This window comes from Plectropomus leopardus, chromosome 17, assembly GCF_026936395.1.
Source record: "Plectropomus leopardus strain MGB_pleo_1.0 chromosome 17, ASM2693639v1, whole genome shotgun sequence".
Taxonomy (NCBI): domain Eukaryota; kingdom Metazoa; phylum Chordata; class Actinopteri; order Perciformes; family Serranidae; genus Plectropomus; species Plectropomus leopardus.
The window spans coordinates 30,115,483-30,134,848 of NC_142192.1; the positions used below are offsets into that span (position 1 = coordinate 30,115,483).

At 39.0% G+C, this 19,366-nt stretch overlaps 1 protein-coding gene across 1 annotated transcript; it reads right to left on the reverse strand.

Annotated features, from left to right (window-relative positions):
• Positions 1-266: 266 nt before the first annotated feature.
• LOC121957567 (glyceraldehyde-3-phosphate dehydrogenase-like) lies at positions 267-12,606 on the reverse strand. Its single transcript, XM_042506197.2, has 12 exons — positions 12,501-12,606; positions 12,192-12,239; positions 6,295-6,394; positions 5,768-5,877; positions 5,585-5,675; positions 5,015-5,130; positions 4,444-4,525; positions 3,684-3,835; positions 2,646-2,724; positions 2,211-2,294; positions 1,344-1,441; positions 267-644 (listed from the first exon to the last, which is right to left on the reverse strand). The coding sequence occupies exons 2-12, from the start codon at positions 12,212-12,214 to the stop codon at positions 575-577; spliced, it is 1,005 nt and encodes a 334-aa protein (XP_042362131.1). The 5' UTR covers positions 12,215-12,239; positions 12,501-12,606; the 3' UTR covers positions 267-574.
• Positions 12,607-19,366: the final 6,760 nt, after the last annotated feature.

Consider the following 19,366-nt stretch of genomic DNA (forward strand, 5'->3'; position numbering starts at 1 on the left):
TGAGATATTGCACTCAGGAGAATGACAAAGATGCAAGGTCACTTTGAACACCAAAATCACACCATTTCATTGTCGAGTCCAAGTGGACGTTTGTGCCAAATTTGAAGAAATCAAGGCGTTCTTAAGGCACTGTGTTCACGAGAACGGGATATGCGGACGGACAACCCGAAAACGTAACACCCCGGGCCTCAGCTATTACAAGTGCGGAGGCATAACAGAAGACCTATATTCTAAAGAGAGGTAAAAATACATCATAAAACCTCAAAGTCTTTCCACAAACTGAGGACTTTATTATTGTGTTAAGTGCAACAAGACCATTCAGAACAATCAGCTCAGTGATGGAAAATCATCTCTACAAACGCTGCTCGCTGCGGTCCTCACTGCTGGACAGAGCAGAGGCGACTTTATCATATAAAAAGGTTTTATTGTCATAGTAATTATTATGATTGTTATCAGCCAGTCGAAGCAGTTTGTCAGAAGATGTTTGCTCCCGGGGACGGATGGCACGGCATCCAGTAACAGGTGAAGGAGGAGGGAATCATGGGAAGGAACGCTGAGTTAACGGCAGGGCTTTTTACTCCTTGGAGAACATGTGCAGGACCAGGTCGCACACGCGGTTGCTGTAGCCGAACTCGTTGTCGTACCTGCAGGCAAACAAGAGATTGAGGTTATAGAGAGAGTGGGGATTATAAAACTGTTCAATAAGAACGAATGAATTATAGATTATATTGAAGATCGATAAAACAAAATGTCACAAGCAGCTGATTTCTCCACCTGCAGCTTCGTCGTCATATCGAGTTAATTTTATGTAATTATCGTCAGAATAACCTCGTATGAGAGTTGACAGTTTTGTTGTTTCACCTTGTGGTTTTATTGTCTTTTTTAAAAAAATCTTCTCTTTATTATTATTATTTCTTTACGTACTTATTTTTTAAAATATATTGTTTTTAATCTATTTGTTGAAGTCTGTTGTTTTTAAATGTGTTTTATAAATAAATCTGGATTAGATTGGACAATAAAGTTAGAGAAGTATCCCAGCTGCAGAACCATCGAAACAAACTTTTATTTTTTGTGTTTGGTGTGATGAAACTGGGTTTTTTAACAGAAAGTGAAAGAGATTGTGTCAAATTACAGCACAGACGGGATCTATTGTTTATTAATGACTTAACTATGTATCATTGTGGTGTTTCACTGTTTTCAATTCTGAAAAATAAAGTAGATCCCTCCTTCCAAATTACTGTAAATCTAAACTGTGATCCATCAGCTGATCAGCATTTACTGTGAAGTTTAACTCCTTCAGAGACATAAATGATGGCGCTGCACGCCGTTCACTGTTCACTCACCATGAAACCAGCTTGACAAAGTGCTCGTTGAGGGCGATGCCGGCGCCGGCGTCAAAGATGGAGGAGTGAGGGTCGCTGTTGAAGTCTGTGGACACAACCTGAGCAGAAAGAGGCAACAGTAAATCTAAAGCTGGTCATATGTAGGCCGTAAGGAGTTCTGCGAAGTACAAACAAGTTCAAACGTCTGCAGATTTTTCTGTGTTCTCTTAAAAACGCAGATTACTTTTTCAGTTTATAGAGAATTTCAGTTCTTTTCATGCAACAAACATAAACAAGAGGCCAAAGGAGTGAATATGAAGTTTTCTAATCTGCCACTTATCACAGACGTGCTGCCATCTAGTGGCTCATTTGTGCTCTACACACACTCCTTTAACCCTTTGAAAGCTGGATAGATGTCAGGTTCCTGTGCTGTGTTCAGACGCCTTTAACGAGCTATTTAACCTGTGAAAATTGAGCAAATTGGTTTGATTTCTTTAGAGAAAAAGGGAAAAAGTCAATGACAACTTGACAAAATAAAATTCACACAAACTGCAAGAAATTAGTAAAAGGTAATAAGAAAAAGAAAATTAGTTTAATAAAAAAGGGAAAATTCAAATAATTCCAGGACAAAATGTCAAGAAATATATTTCTAATTATCACAGCCACATATTTAAAATTATGTTACAGAAAAAAATTGTAGATATTGTTTTTAGGATTTTTTTTTACTTATTTTCAGGTATTGTCCTTGTTACATTTTTTTTTAAAGAAAATGTTTTTGAAAGAAATCAAACCCATTTGCTCAGATTTCAAAGGGTTAAACATGACATCGACTCCAGCGCTGTTCTAAAAATGATAAATAATGAATACGATTAGAGATATTGTCTGTACCTGGTCCTCTGTGTATGCCAAAAATCCCTTCATGGGGCCCTCAGCAGCGGCCTTAACCACCTTCTTGATGTCGTCGTACTTGGCCTGAAGGACGAGACAATTTAAATGAACTACAGTGTAGATTTACGTTGTAGACAAAAACTGAGATCTAGCTTTAAAAATGACAGCTGGATTTTTGTGTTTTTAATATATAGTGTGAGCCGTGTCGCATCTGGAAGTCTAAATAACAAAATCTGTGAATGACAAAGCTGTGGAGGAGATTTTCTGTCCCTTTGACCCAAAAATCCAAAGTGAAAAATAAAAAACGTAGTAAAAAAAGGGGAAAGGAAGTGATCAGCTGTATTTTGTTTCCTGAGTAAAGCAATCACATGGTCAAACTGTAATATGCGATCAATAATAGAGCTTTAAGTTATATATTATAAAAATGATACTTACGGGCTTCTCCAGGCGGACAGTCAGATCAACGACGGAGACGTTGGGGGTGGGGACACGGAAAGCCATACCGGTCAGTTTGCTGCAGGAAGAAGATCATCAAGAGTCAGAGAAAAAGTAAAAACATTTATACGGAGTAACAGGTGAATTTAGTTTTTCTTTTTGCCCCTAAACAGTCCAGAGACTGAACCCTTCAGCTACAACACAGCACCTTCTATACAGCCCAATTTTTGTGATTTATGGGAACAACATTTCTGAAATTGGTCGAGTATTCAGTGAGAAGGCTGCAGCCGAAAAACTGGCTGCAATGTAACCACCTGAGACACAAGGTCAATGTGCATCCATTAAAGTGTTTTGTTTTGTCACTGACAGGCTCAGAATGATATTCTAATAGTTTGATAACATAACGGAAAAGATCCTACAGAGACAGACCATTTTGTGAAAGGGTAATATGTTGAACTGTAAACAGCTCCAAATTCGGTGTTACCAAACCCAGCAGGCTCCATGTAAATAAACAGTAATTTAGTGTGTATACAGTCGGCACATTTTCACATCTAACCGGGTGAATATAGGGTTTATATCAAGAAAATGAGTAAATATAAACAGTCAAAATATGAAAAAAGACAGTTTTCCTGAGTTTTATAGTGTTTCTGTCAACTTTGAATGAAGTGCCTTTTCAAAGATAAATTAACTGTTTATTTAAATGTTGTCAGACACTGAATATAAGTCAGAGTCAGTGGCAAAAAAACAAGCACTTTTAGTGAATGTACATTAAGGTTGCATGTCCCTGTGGTGTTTACGATGCAGCCTGTTTCACGGCCAAAGTTACCCTTTAACATATTTGTAGATTGTGGAGAAAACACTCTTTTCCACACAGACACACGACACATATCCTCAGAATGAAAGATTTTCCAAAAAACATTCCTGCGGGATATATTTGCTTTCACAAAGGTGGATAATACAACATGTCGGGTGTTCAGGCTGAACGGGGGTTTGCTGACTCAGGTCACAACATAAAAATCAGGTGAGAGTGAATCGTACCCGTTCAGCTCGGGGACGACTTTGCCCACGGCCTTGGCGGCTCCGGTGGAGGCGGGGATGATGTTCTGGGAGGCACCACGTCCGTCCCTCCACAGCTTGCCAGAGGGACCGTCAACGGTCTTCTGTGTGGCGGTGATGGCGTGGACTGTGCTCTGGACGAGAGGGAACAAAAGGTCACATTAGAAGATGGAATCATGATTTCTGTACAGTTATATTATCTTGTGTGTTAGGAAATACTCTGATGAAACTTGAGCTCTAAACTACTGTACAAACTTTTGTACAAAACACAGCATTTTATTTCATACAGCGGCTCTAAAAACTCTACAGGTATTTATATAATTAGGAATTGAAATAATGAACCATCAAGTTCATGAATTTCGGCTGATAGAGGAAGCTGTCTGACCATTTTTTGGCACCTCTTAAAAACTAGGAAATATAATTTACCTGAATAATAAAAAGAAAAAGAAAAAAGAATTCTAGTTTTAGCTTCATAAATGCATTTTTCTCTCAGGGTTCTGGCTGCTGCTCAGACTTAGTAAGCTCAGCAGAAGGCGTCACTTTTGGCGCTCTAACTTGTGATCATTGTGGTTACTTTCAAATACTCGGTTGTGATCAGCTGACTGAAAACTTAAAAAAAGTTTCTGTCTCCTTTCCTCCTGTCCTTAAATGCTCTTTAATAAAAGGTGTCAGACTGAAACCGGATGTAAATGAAGTTACTGCAGCGTGTAATTTCAATCAGTGAAATGTCAGAGTTCTTTACCATGAGACCCTCAACGATGCCGAAGTTGTCGTTGATGACCTTGGCGAGGGGAGCCAGGCAGTTGGTTGTGCAGGAAGCGTTGCTATGGAGACAAGACATGAAGCACAGGTTACAGATGATATAAAGTTAAGGTACTGCTTGGTGCACAGACACTCTAGTATGTTTTATAAAGACCATCTTTGTCTGAAATTTGATTTTTTTTGCAGAGGATTTAAAAGAATCCAGATTTTCACATTTGTCCTCACCAAGTTTTTGATAACTAACGGGATAACAAGCCAACGTCACTCCAGCCAAACAGACACAACTTAACTTCTGATCTGTGTTTATCATTATAAACTGAAACTAAGATTAACGTTAGGAAATCTTTAAAGCAAAGTAACTACTCTGATTGGTGAAACTCACTGGAAACTGCGATGATCAGTCAGTTTGCAAAGAAATTGCGGTGACTGCACAAAATGCAAAGTTGCAAATCTGCATTCATTCTTATGTGGAGCTGAACTGCACTGTTGTCAATGTCTGTGCTAATTAAAAAATATAAACTTGACTCCCTCCAGAAACAGCAGCGACTCACCTGACAACCTTCATGGAGTTGTCGTACTTGTCGTGGTTGACGCCCATGACGAACATGGGAGCGTCAGCGCTGGGAGCAGAGATCACCACCCTCTTGGCACCGCCCTTCAGGTGAGCCTGGAGGGACACAAGAGGTTAAAGGTCAGAAAATAAAAAATGTGATAATATTAATACAATTTAAATGAAGACAGGAATTATGAAGATTTAAAGTACATCATTATTTCTGAAAAAAATCTGCGTTTGTAGCTCTCTTTTTGTTTTAGAATTAAAGTATTTACTTTACTAAATGTACCCAACTTTTCTAGGTCCACTTTTGCCAACATCAACAATTTACATTAATTAAAAACAAATCAAAAAGGACATTTTTGTAAGTATGAAAGTGGGTTACAGGCAAGTGAAGTTCGAGACAACCAATTGCATGTTAATGTCACATCACTAACTTACAAAGTGAAAATCAAGTTTAATAATCCTTCAACAACAATACATTTTTTTTTTTTTTCGTAATGAAATGACTCGTCTTATAATAATCTTGAATCAGTGAAATCATCCTGGGATCAGTGGGTGAACTTACAGAGGCTTTCTCGATGGTGGTGAACACACCGGTGGACTCCACAACGTAGTCGACGCCAGCATCGCTCCATTTGATGTTGGCGGGGTCCCTCCTGTTTGATGACGTCACACATTAAAGGTTAGACAACACCTGGACTTTGCTGCAAATGGACTCAAAGGTAGAGCTGAAAAAAAGTTTCCGTACTCGTGGAAGACCATGATGTGCATGTTGCCGATAACCAGCTTGCCGCCCTCGGCCTTCACGTCTCCGTGCTTCCACACGCCGTGAGTAGAGTCATACTTGAACATGTAGACCTGCAGGAGGGGAAGACAGGATGAGAGGAGCGTTCACAATCACACAGACAAACGTGTAGAAAGCCGAGTCCATTTAAAGTCCGACCAAGGTGTGCACATGATGCAGAAAAAAAAGCTGTAAACCAAACACAATCACACAGAAGCCGATTTGCACAGGACTAATAATATCCCATAACCTCTATGTTTGCCGAAACGTGATGGGTAATTTCCCCTGGAACTTTTATTTTACAAATTACCCTCATGGCTGATATGTAAGGAATTAAACTCACAGAAGTCGTCTGCAATTATTAAAAATGATCAGAGGGCTTACGTTTACTAATCATGCTTGCCTTTTACACTCGAGTGTAAAATTATCATGAACCATTTGAAAAAACAGTTTCCCTCAGAAAGAGGAAACTACACGGAAAGTCCTCTCACCATGTAGTCCAGATCGATGAAGGGGTCGTTGATGGCCACAACCTCGACCTTGCCTCCCTTGGCGGCGGCGCGGGTCACCAGACGGCCAATACGTCCGAATCTGAAATGCAGGAGGATGCAGTTAGCATTGAGAGGCAAACTCAGCAGGATCACAGCGGGGTCACAGCAGGGTCAGCGTGTAAAGAAAGAAAATACAAACACACATGAAAAATGGATAAAAAAACAAAAAGATAAGTAAAAGCACTTTAGATGTTTTATATGTCTGCAAAATCCCTCAGATCACTCTGATTCTGAACTCTTATCCAAACTGAAGTTTGTAAAAAAGTTTTATCTTTAATTTTATAACAACTTAATGTGCAAAATAACAAAAAAAGACTGCTTCATCCTCCTCACACCACGCCCCCCTCTCTGACCAGCAGGTGGCACTGAAAGACAAACTAACACGGGCGTCACAGCGGGACGGCAGAGCCAAACAAGGCCTGCCAACCTTCACTGAAGATAACAATGGTTGGCGCCGGCAGCCAAAAGCCTGTTTACGCCTAATATGGCTGCCGTCACGGCAGGTCAAACAGCGAGGGGCCCGAAAGCGCAGAGTGGAGCGAGCAGAGGGCAGAGACGCTCACTGAGGAGCAGGACAGATCTTTATTTTATATATTAACTACTGGGGGAAGGAGACAAGAGTTTAGCTGTGATAATGAGTCTGAGAGGAGAAATCTACAGGAGGAGGAAGGAGTTACCTCCGACTGTTAAAAGGTCAAATATCAACCACAGGAAATTAGAAACATGCTATGAGAAAACTGTCCAAGTCCACTAAGGTCTGCTAACACATGATAAATGTAAAATAGTGCAGAATAAAAGCACAGTTTGACGGCTTTAGAGGACATTTGAAACCCTGTGGAAGCTCAGTGCGTTGGCTGAAGCCGGGTGACGTTTCAAAGGCAGTTAAACAGAAGACCTGTCACATTTCTCACGTCCTTGTATGGTTAATAAATCCTCCATCTGACTGACAAGCTGAAGTTTAAACCACCTCACTGGAAACAATGACAGGGCTCGACAGCAAGAGCCTGGGTTTTGTTTTCCTCACATTATGAAACAGGTGGTGGTGGGGGGTGGACAGATTTTTTTTCATGTTCAACTTAAGCTTCTACACCTCTGCAAGTGTAATTTAAATTTTTGTTTAATTTTTAGTGAACTAGTTTTGCTATAAGCATAATTGTGACTGCCTAATAAATACATTTTCCAATATTTGTTGCATTAGAGGTAACCAAATATTGGCCACATGAAAAAGCAGATCTTGCAGCATAAGGAGACCATGACATCACCACTTCCAGCTGGTCCAACAGAGACAAAAACCTACAAATGAGAAAATTGTCTTGGCAGAGCGGATTCAACTGAAAGCATTTACTGCCAATGCAGGATGGCGTGCTATTTCGAGGGCATGTTATGGAAACCACCAGCAGAGGTTTGCCCACATTCTGATGCCACATGATGTGCTGTTAACGCCCAGAGTCTCCTTTTCTCTCAGTATGTGAGAGATTCAGCTGTCGGAGCAGAATCGAGTCAGACTGAAGGTCATCTCTGAAAGTAGAGATGATGGATAAATGATGTTGGTGTCACCTGGAGGACACACAATTCAAGACTTCAGTGCTGAATCTGTGGTGGGAATCAGCAGAAAAGGCCATAAAAAACAGAATTTGACATTTTTTTCCCCTTTTTGTGATAATTTTCTAATAATCCTTTTTTAGGCAAATTTCTTGTCACCTTTTACTAATTTATTTCAATTTGTGGGACATTTCTTACCTAGTTGCTCATTGCCTTTTTTCCCATGTTTTCAAATTGAACCAATTTTCTTAAAGGGTTGAATTGCTTGTGAAACGTGTCGAAACACAGCACAAGAAAACTTATTCTGATCCAGGTTTTATGGAGGTTATAAGTTTGTATTGGGCACTGTTCCTGCTTGTATGTTTCACAAGTTTTATTTAAAAAAAGAAAAGAAAAGAAAAGAAAAGAGAGAATAATAAATGAATTCAGTCAGGAGTATAGAGAGCAGAGTTGCCACATGAGTAGAGTTCAACTGGTGAAATGTGTATCTTTGCTCAGTTTCAACAGAAATAATGGCCGTCTGACATGAACACGGTGCTGCTGCAGGCACGCAGACTTTTCTTTAGTGACAATACGAAGTGAACCAGGCAAGCTAACCTCAGTCAACACTACGCACACCGTCACTCATTCATCACTGCATTTACTCAGGAAGAGCCAGACTGCATCAGCTGACCTGCTGATTGGGAAATTTAAAAAACCCATCTGTAACTTTATTCCCCGCACATCTGTAAATGTCCCAGAAGTCATTGTGTCGCCATAACAATACAGCATAACGGGCTATGATAGGCTGAAGCAGTGAGGGGGGTTTAGTGCCTTGCTCAAGGGCACTCACAGGGCCGCAGTGTGATGTATAATATGTGCTTCACATGTTAAGCACTGATTATGTAACATCACGTCTTCAGGAGTCACATTACATATCTACTGTATGTTCTCATGGGACAGTGTGAACCCTGTGACGCAGACAATCACACGCTCCGCATGCCACAGTAAGAGACCCCGTCAATCTGCAGAAAGGTCAGGGTGCACCAGGAAGTTGTTTTTGGTAACACGGCTGTCACTTGATCGTGGAAGGTCGCAGCTGCAACTCCATAAACAAACTTTTGCAATGCAACCTAAAGTGCAACAGCAGTTTAACAGGTGACAGGACGGTCTTTTAATCCAAAGTATCTTCAGCAGTATTTCTGTCTCAGCTGCAAACCACAGTGCATCTCACTGTGCAGCTTCAGTCCAAACAAACTGCCCTGCACTCAGCTTTGAAAAAGAAAGTAATGTTTCCATCTGATGAATTAATATTTAGCATCAGTGACTGCAAACTGAAAACAGTCCAGGAGAGAAATGTGGCAGTTTTAAGTCTGGTCTGCAAATACTTGTATGCAAAGTTAGAATGTGCAGCTTTGCAGGGGAAATTTGAGAAAAAAAGGGGGATTGCAGTTTTTTGTTTGTTTTTTTAAATATTTTAACAGCTGAAATTATGGAATGCACCTTTGAGACATATTGTATTACTAAGTTACGTCTCTAGATGGCGCCTTGTCCTCGTTTGATGCTTATGTATGATGAAATAGTAGCTTTGTAAATATGGTGTGTGGTTTGTAATAAACGACGAGCGTTGTGGAAACCCAAATCTGTTCTCTGTTGAATTGTGTTGTGGATGGCAGCCAAGCTGCAGACAACTGTTCTACACCAACAAACAGTACAACCAGATGTGTTTTAGCGAGTTATTGCTGTATTTCCATGGGTTTGGTCTAATCATTTTGTAGCGACCCGTTAACGGGAACAGTGCCACGAAAATGATGTTTTTGAACAATTTGAATTTAAGACGTTTTAAAATTTAAGGTATTTTATTAATAAATGTGGAATTAAGACTTTAAGGACCTGCGGCGACTAAGTATTTAAATACATTTAATTATTTAGCAGCAGTGGGCGGCCGTGGTGCCGCGTTAGGGGTCCAACTGTTGTTTTGTTAAATATTTCTGATAAGCAGCTTGCAGTCAGTGGGTAGAAACCCGGCAAATACTGGCAAAACATCCAAACGTGTTTATCAGTTATAAAACCGCTTTGTCTAAATTTCTGCCTTCCTTCACAGGAGGAATGGACATGAGGGAAAACTGTCAGTGGACATCAGACTTTCACTCAGTTAGTTTTGGGAAGCCACCAAACAGCCAGAAGGCCAAAATGGACCAGCGCCCATCTTCTGTTTCTGAGGCTCAGTGTTGGTGTTGGTGCGAGGCCAGAATCAAGGAGCTAAATCTCCCCGCAGCTCGACAGCAGCTGCTTCACGGAGGACGAGAAAATGTTTCGCCGGTGATCTCCAAGTCGGAGCGGCGTCTCTAAACGGCCGGCGGGATGATCTCTGAACTTCAGCGGAAAGGTTAGAGGGTTAAAAATAGACGAGAGGAGAATAAAAGGAATGTGACAGCTGAGGAGAGCAGCGATACAGACAGAGGAGGCGATTGGAGGGGTCTGAAGGGTGTGGAAGAAGAGGGGAGGCCAACCGTGACACCACAACACCGCCGGACTATAAATAACCGGAGAATAGACGGGTCCTGTCCAGAGTCCTGTCCTATCACCACCACCACCAGCATTCAGATGAAGACAGAGTCTCAAGTAAAGTGGAAAGAGAAAAAGATGCTCTCTTTTTAAGGATGCAAGTTACTTTCATTTGACTTTATCACACTTAAGGTTGACTATCAAACGAGAAACCCTTTAAAAAACCCTCATTACCAGTCATAGCCAGCGATTCATACACCTAAAGTTAATTTAATATTCGTACAGTTTTTATTTTATTTTTCATATTTAATCTAGTTATTTTTTTTTCCACTTTCTGCAACAAGCAATTATTTTTTTCTCCATTGCTATAACAAACACAAAATGTCCAAAAATGCTGAAAATTCAGTTTTCCAGATGACATACTAAAGTTATTTGTGCCCAGAACCTAAAGATATTAAATTTAATACCACATACTGAGATATATAATAAATACCAACATTTAATCCAGGATATGGACAAATGTCTCTCCATATAAAGCATACATTTATGATCTTCTCTAGAGAAAACCAAATCATCTCCTCACTGAATCACATCCACCTTTCAAATGTCCTCTCCTCCCACTGACTCCATTATGCACTCGTCTCAAAGTGAAATAATTAAAAATCTCTCAATAATTTGAAGGTCACAGAAACATTGTCCCGGTCCTGACTGAGGCTAGAGGACCTTTACACGCACAACTACAGGATGCTTATAATATTAGTGATTTAGGAAATGAGTGCTTTTCTACTCTTGCCCTCTTATCACATTGTTCTTAACTGGAAAATCAGTTAAACTAAGATCTGCTGCAGCCTTTTCACACTCATGAGACAACTGCCCACTAAATGAGCCACAGGATGCCAAAAAAAGGATGCAGGGCGCCACAGTGTCAGGTTTCTTCATATGTCGAGGATCAACTTGAGGATTTTGGATCCGGCTGACTGGAAGAGTTTTTGACACTCAAATACTTTTCTCCTGTTTCATGAATGTTTTTGTTAATAACCACCTTATTTGTTTGCAGACTCCTGCAGATCTGCTTCTTCAGCATCCTATTTTAAATTTTCCAGTGCAACAAAAAAGTTGGTGCCATTTGGAGAGCTCTGCAGAATCACTGAGTGTTGTGCAGTAGATGGACTCCAAGGGGCTGTTTGTTATTTATAAGGGCACAGGGGGTGGTGCAAATATTTTTTAAGCACTGAGGAGGGATTTGCTCTTTTTATTTTGGCTTTAAATTTAAACTGCTGTTTTCTGTATTTATTTCAGCACAGAAAAATCATCAAAATTGCACCAATTATCATAGCCATAAACTGTAAAAGTAAAATTGACCATTTAGAATTTCCGACGGTCCTTAAATACGTTATGTGGGCTGAAGAAAAAACAAAAACAAGGAAACAACCAAATCAAAAATAGTGAAATTTCATCAAAATCAACTTATTCTACATTTAATTATTTTTTTCAAAAATAACTAACAAGCATGAAGGAATAAAGTGAAAAACAAGGCTTTTTTCAACTTCTAAACTCTTTAATTTTTAACCATCAAGGGGACAGTTTTTAAAATCTAGTAACTAATTTATGTTGTAGGAAGGATCATACCTGTTTGTCCCAGTCGCTCAGAGAGGCTCAAGGACAAGATATTTTCAGCTAAAAAAAAGAAGCCCCTCCCCCCCTTCTCTGATAAATAAAGAACAGTCCCTAAGGTCCTGAAGACTAGTCCATATGAGAGTACAGCTACACAACAACACTTAGATCAAAATAAAAAGGCATAAACTCACCCGTTGATTCCAATCTTCACCATTTTGTCTGATATGGTCTAGTCCTCACTGGAAGGGAAACAATTTAAGACACATTTAATGCATATTTTATTGAAAAACGAAACAAAACACATTATATCAATCTTGAATAAAAAACAGTACTGCAGAAATATTTTATTCAAACAAGCAAATTAGCACTAACACAGACCAAAACATATGACTTAAATAAAACATCCCAAAGAAAGTCTGTTTTTTGATAGTTTGTGTCATAAAAAACAAAGTTAAGCTCTCAAAAGTCAAACTCAAAAGGTAAAAGAAGTGATAAGTTACCGTTTGTGAAGGCACCTCGGTCTGTCTGTCCTCAGGGGAGAAGTGAGCGCGGGGGACGAGCGGAGGGCTCACCGCCATTTATCCGCGCCGCGCGCCGCCGGCCACGCCCCCCACTCATAATGTCAAGGTCGCGTGCAGCTGCCTGTCAAACGGCTTATTTAAACCACGAGTGATAAAAGAGGGTTTGCAGGTGTTTCTACACGAGCTTAGAGGTGATATAAAAGACTGAAAAATCATCTGAGCTTCGGTGAAACAGACGATTTTGTTTTATTTCATAAATATGTAAACTTTATTGTCATATTTTCTATGAAATACTGATCCTCCGCCAAGCAAAGTAGTCCCTGCGCAGTGGTTCGTCAATGTGGTTACTAAGCGACAACAGCTAAGTAGACAAGCTAGGTGGGGATTTTCAGAATTTAAAGACATTAAAAGGATATTTCTGAAAGAATAAATAAGACATTTCTCTTACAAACAAGAAATTTAATGGATAAACAATAAAACTAATTCAAATTCAAATTATTTTATTTAATACCCTCAGGCATTTCGCAGCTTTAGCCTCACTTGGTCTTGTATGACCAATGTGTTATGGTGGCTGATGTTGGCTAATTAAAGGTCCCATATTGTAGTCATTTTCATATTCTTATTTGTATTTAGGATTTTTACTAGAACACGTTTACATGCTCTAATGTTTAAAAAACACATTGTTTTTCTTGTACTGTCTGCGTGAATATAGCCTACCTACAAGCCCTCTTTCCGAAACAAGTTGTTTTATTAATTCATAAAATTACGATATACTGGATATGTTTAGCGTTAAGTGACAATAAGTCGGTTTGCTTGTGGTTATACCACCTGTTATTCCCCAATAGTTGGTTTCATTTTGAGTGATGTGATTACCAATCACACTATCAATACTGTAAGTAAAAATGCTATCTCAGCTTATCCAAAATGTTATTTAATTCAGAGTTACACAAAAAATGTATATGTATCATTACAACAGTACTTTTGGCAATTCTTATGATAATGATATGATCAATATTTCAAAAAAAATTATTTGTATAACCAATAATAATAATATTATTATGGCCCATTGAGATTTACGGTGATACTGACATCAATATATGAGGGTGAAGAAAATCAAATTATGATAAATACAGTTGAAAAATAAACTTGTCTCGTTTCAAGTAATCCCATTAACAAAACAAACAAAATAGATAATTTAATCATAAAAATGTTGCTTTGGTCCCAATAAGTGGACAGCCAATCACATAGCTGGTCACTACTGACAGATAAAAAAGTCCTGCCTATTCTGTATATGCACTAGTTAATTTAATATCATCTTATTATAATCATATTATTATATTTCAAAATTAACAGGCATCGCTGTAGCTGCATTGTCCTGACACTGTTTCTTTTAGCTCTCTATTTAGCTGTAACAACCACATTTGTTTTAGTAACATTAATTAGGAAATAAAATTGACTGACAACAGCAGTGTGTACATTAGTTTTGAGTTTGAAATCAGATGCTTTCAGTGTGGCTGAACTTTTAACTGCACCCGCCCTCGCTGCCCTCCTGTCCAGTCTCATGTTCACTGTTTGACACTGTTGGTCATGTGATGCTGTGGAGTCGACTGCTACGTGAACCACAGCATGCTCTGAGAGGAGGTGGAGAGGAAATGTCATAGCAGGTTCACTCTTTAAACTTGGAGCTGCCTCAGTCAGTTATAGTTTCTAGTTTTATCCAGCTGTAGCTACATCTTATGTTTTTACAGGGTCCCAGCTGATCCTTAAAAAGTCTTAAAGGGTATTGAATTAGTTCATCGAAAAATAAGGCCTTAACTGGTATTAACATGTTTTCAAGTTCAAGTTTTTAAAATGCTATGGGAAGCAGAATTTTATGAATCTTTTTTTCTGAAGGTGAATAGTAAAGTCACAAATACTGGGCATCCTTTAAAAAAAAAAATCACTGAAGGCTTCTTGCATTAAAGGTGGAGTTCACCAAAAAATTAAAATTCAGTCATTATCTACTCAACTTCATTCTGATGGAAAGTCGAGTTAAGTTTTATAGTCCACAAAACACTACTGGAAGGGAACATCTCTCTGGCAATTGAAACGAATGGTGACCAGGTTTCAAACGTTTAAAAAATATATAATGAAACAAAAAAAAAATGTCTCCATAATGCTCGTCCAAAGTAATCAAAGTGTCCTGAAGCCCCAGGGTGCCAAGTTGTTTTGAAAAACGTCACTGTCGTCGTGTGTTGAGCCTAGTTGTAGCCTGTAGCTTCTAGTGTGGGAGCCGCGTTCACGTATGCACGCTTGAACGAAAACCAATGAGAGATCGGGGTATCTGCACGCCAGCGTTTACATGCTACCCAGAAGCCTCCCCCACAAACAGAGTGACTTCTGGCATTAGCAGCAAGCAACAAGTCCCTTTGCTGGATATTAAACTACTGTTTCCATCAGCAGGAGGGTGAGAACATAATGACTGAGTTTTCATTTTTGGGCGAACTATTCTATTAACCTCATGCAGATCCAGATAGCAGAACCAACAGCACTTTATGTAATTTCTGTAAGAATTCATACCCTAATTAAGACAGAATTTCACACGTCTCGCAGGATAAAATTACAAAGGAATGACATTTCATATCCAAAAACTTCACTGTGACATAATAATGTTCTGCAAAAAGACTTTTCTTCAATTTTGGTTTTCAAATTCTTAGATAGGTCTTGAAATGCAGTCAAAAATGGCATTTAAAACATGTTAAAAACTCTTAAATCTAACATGCTTTAAGCTGTAAGACAGTATCTTAATAACAGCTGTTGAATTTACAAGAAAACCTCACAAGAAAACTAAGAAGTCAATTATTTAGTTCCATAACAATAAAAACTGTTTCGGCAATATTCAACATCTGCTTGGTGAGTTGGTGATCAATTCTAATAATTAAATAATTACTTCACCAGCTCTTCCTTCAAATTCTCAGTTTCTCATATTCAGTTTCCTTCATAAACAAACTAATAGACCAATCAATAAAGATAAGAGTGATATAAAATTGTTTTGACTTTTACTTTCTGGGATGAGTTTCTTGCTGTTCTGTGACAGCTGGAGGCCTGCTGGGTGTGTTTGATGAAGCTCAGTGTCTGTGTTGTAATCAGGGAGCAGTTAGAGCAAACACTCGGCTCCCCTGGTTCTTTGTATTGAATCACAATCAGCTTATTCATTTTTCTGCTCATGCAGCAGTATGAAAAAGTCCTAACATGATGTAGTAGCCACTGTGCATGTTGTGGAATAGTGACAAAAATAAACTGTTATGAGAAAGTTTAGACAGTGGCTCTTTGAATCACGAGAAGCAAGCCCAGTCTCCCAAATTTCAACAAGTTAGTTATTCAGTGAAGTTAAGGTTAAAAGACGTCTACATAATGAGGTTAAATTTGGCTGTTTTGTAGATTTAATCTACATATTTGTCTTGTAAATCATCAAATCTATAACATTTGGGTAAAATACCTACCTAGAAAATAATCATCTACAAAAATGATAAACAACTTGATAAATCATTTCATTTCAGCGAAACCAAATAAAGAGGAAGACGAATGATGTGATGTGTCTGTTGATTGAGTGCGGTTGTCTGTCTGAAGCCTCTTGTGTATTCTTCACAGCGACACTGTCCAAGTCTATTCTTAGATAATCAGTCTGCCGGCCAGATCTCACAGATCATAACTCACATCCATTATTTTCTGTCGACACGCTGTTCAAACACAATGGAGCAACATCTGTCCGGTCTGTTATTGATGGTGTGTGCCGGGCAGTTTATTAGGCAACATGACTGAGTCGAGTGCGCCACAACAAACTGAGGAGTTTGAAAATATCTCGTCACTATGACACATTACATTAAGTTTAAGATCTTAAGCTATTTTTTCTTACTTCCTTAGTGGTACGTTCTCCTTTTGCCACAAAACACCCTAAAGTCCATTATTAAATAACTCATAGTACCTTTTGGCCCTTTAAAGGAATATTTCACCCACAAATGATCATTTGTTTATGAATTATTCACCCTGTGCTATGGTAAATTTGTGAAGAAAACTTTCTTTTTCTTGCATGCCTCCATGGAGAAAGGAGCATCCAAAAACACTGAAAAGTCTTGATGAATTGCAGTAAAATGGGAACATGTTTGAAAACAGTAAAACTATTTCAAAATACCCGTTAACAAACTCTCACACAACAATGCTTCCCAAACACATGCATTTTTGCTAAAACCTTTCTATTTAAAACAGTTCTGCATATGAGTAGCATGCCTGGACAAGCGTGTAAACTCTCACACATGCGTAGGTGAGGTACTTTTCCTTGTGTGACACTGTTAATGCAAAGCATTTTAAAAATGCATGTGTGTTTTTATTAAGTATAAGACAGCAGAAAAAGGACTTGGATTAAACTGCACTAGTTGTGTGAAAGCTTGTAAATGGATGTTTGATGTAGTTTTGCCGTTGTTAAACGCGGACCGCAATGACTTCAATTCATCAAAAAATGATGATGGAGGCATTTGAGAAAAACAAAGTTTTCTTCACAAATTCACCTGGTGAATATAAATACACAAATCATCATTTTTTGGATGAAGTTAGTCTTTACTTGTGCTTTACTCTATGTGGCAAAGAAAGAACAGACCAGTAACGAAGTTGAAGTAGCTCAAGACCTTTAACCTATTTGTGGTTTGCAGAAATGTACAATGGTTTTGTGCTGCTCCATCTTATTGTCAAAATTCGGTCACATCTGGCTCCAAAAATCCAGCATGCTTCAAAACTGGAGTCAACAAACCAGTGGTTGATGTCACATTGGCCATGAGTTTATACAATCTATGGCTTTAAGACATACATATTGATTGTTAATAGGATACATTAATTGCTGTCTGGGAGAAAAATACAGAATATAACCAGATTTATCCCTTAAAACAGACTTGATAACACGAGTTACGTCTGCACCCTCGTCAAAAAGCGACATGAGTCATGCAAGGGTCCAAACCTGAGCCACTCTTACTGCCCACAATAATGCAGTCGACCAACATACAGTCATTTAAGTCAGCCGGTGAAGTAAAGGTCGGCCTATAAATATGACATCCAACCTTCTCGTGCACCGAGCCTGAGCCCTCTTCATATAGTCTCAATATGCCAAAGGGTGTGACATTTGTCAGGGCGACATGTTGAGCCAAGCTTCGTCCGTCGGGGTCAAAGGTCAACACTCAGTGGCAAATACGTCTGGAGAACACATCGTGACTGGAGGTTAGTTTATATGTCTGAATAAAAGCTCACAAAGAGAGCAGAAATATGGAGATAAGATAAACGTGGTGCTTTGTGTGCACATGCATGTGATGGTGCAACAGTGAGCAAACCTGCAGTTTATGTAAGATCGAGTTTGAGAAATGCATTGTCGCTGGTTACTGTTGCATTCCAGCTGCACTGATAATTCCCACGATCCACCACAAACATGCTCTATCAAAAAAAGGGGAACCTGGTTGCCATGACAACCCCCATGGTTACACAGCTGGTTTGTAATTCATGTCTCGCCCTCTCCTGTCTGACATTTGTCTTTCTGCTTCTCAGATGATATGAACATGTTGGTTACTGTTTTATTTTAACTATTTAGCAACATTTTTTCCCCAATGTTTAAACCATAGACTGCATATAAAGATGGACGACACGACAGCTCCCCAGAGATGAAACGATTCAATCACCCTCTTATGTCTATGGCTTTCACACTAAGCTGGTTTCCATTAAAGATTTGCGTTATTAAAACTTAAGCGATATTTTCGAAATGTCAGTGAAACACAGTTGCGAGATGACTGTGTTTCCATTGAGTGATGTTATCAGGGTTCCTACAGTTTGAAGCAAGCGGACTTTAAGACTTTTTTAAAACTTTTTTTTTTTTTTTTTTTTACAGCTACTTGGACTGATTAATAAAGAGCAGTTTTACAGAAGCCAATACTGACATCAGTTACTTGAGGTTTTGAGGGAATTTATTTTATTTTTTAAATATTTATTGTAACATAAACATAACTCTTTGGTGTTGTTAATGCATTTGATAAATTGTATTGTTTTATTTTTTTTTAATTATCTATTATTTTGAGCTTTTGCAATAAAATGTCAGATAAAAAAAAATTATTCCCATCTCCAATGTCTAAGCATTTTTTAAGACTTTTGAAAGATTGATTTTTTGATTGGTGGATTCAATGCCTTTTAAGACTTTTTAAGGATCTGTGGGAACACTGGTTAAGCAACTTTTCTTGTGACGTTATGAGACTTATATAACATTTCAAGAAGCATGGTGATGGATGTTCAAAACATCAGCAGGTTTATTTCTATTTCAGCCACCGCACTAGCCGTCATTATTCCCAATCAAAGGTTGTTATGATCACGAAGTTACAGTCGGGTCTCATTCTCTTCAAATAGCGCCGCTTTGACAGTTGTTTAGTGTAAGATCCCAATGCCTAAAGCCACCTTTCGTGTATGCATAATACGCTGTTTGATGTCATCAGCGGAGAGCAAAGCCAGACAGAACCGTTTACAGTGTTAATATACGCCAGCAGACAGCACCTGTTGCGCCAGCATGATATCCAGACAGGACGCTGGATAGATCGAAAAAAAACCCGGACATGCAGGAGTCCGGTGATTGTTTCCCGTCTGAATGTGATGGTTTTTGTACACTTTACCATGTGCCTCTTTTCTCTAATCCTAACCATCTGTGCCAGCATGTGTGTTTGTTGAGGTCCCGGTGTTGGTTGGCTTGTGCTGCTGTCGTCTAAACATTACCACACGCAGTGTAACGTCGCCATGTGCCTGTGATGAAATCGCTATCGCAGCTTCCTGGAACGTCAACAGTGGAC

Excerpts from the sequence above, each read along its gene's own strand:
- LOC121957567 (XM_042506197.2), bottom strand. The coding sequence starts at position 12,214 with ATGGTGAAGATTGGAATCAACGG. Across the intron at positions 5,676-5,767 it reads CACATCATGGTCTTCCACGA|GAGGGACCCCGCCAACATCA; the intron begins GTACGGAAACTT and ends GTCATCAAACAG. Across the intron at positions 2,725-3,683 it reads GTCGTCCCCGAGCTGAACGG|CAAACTGACCGGTATGGCTT; the intron begins GTACGATTCACT and ends TTCTTCCTGCAG.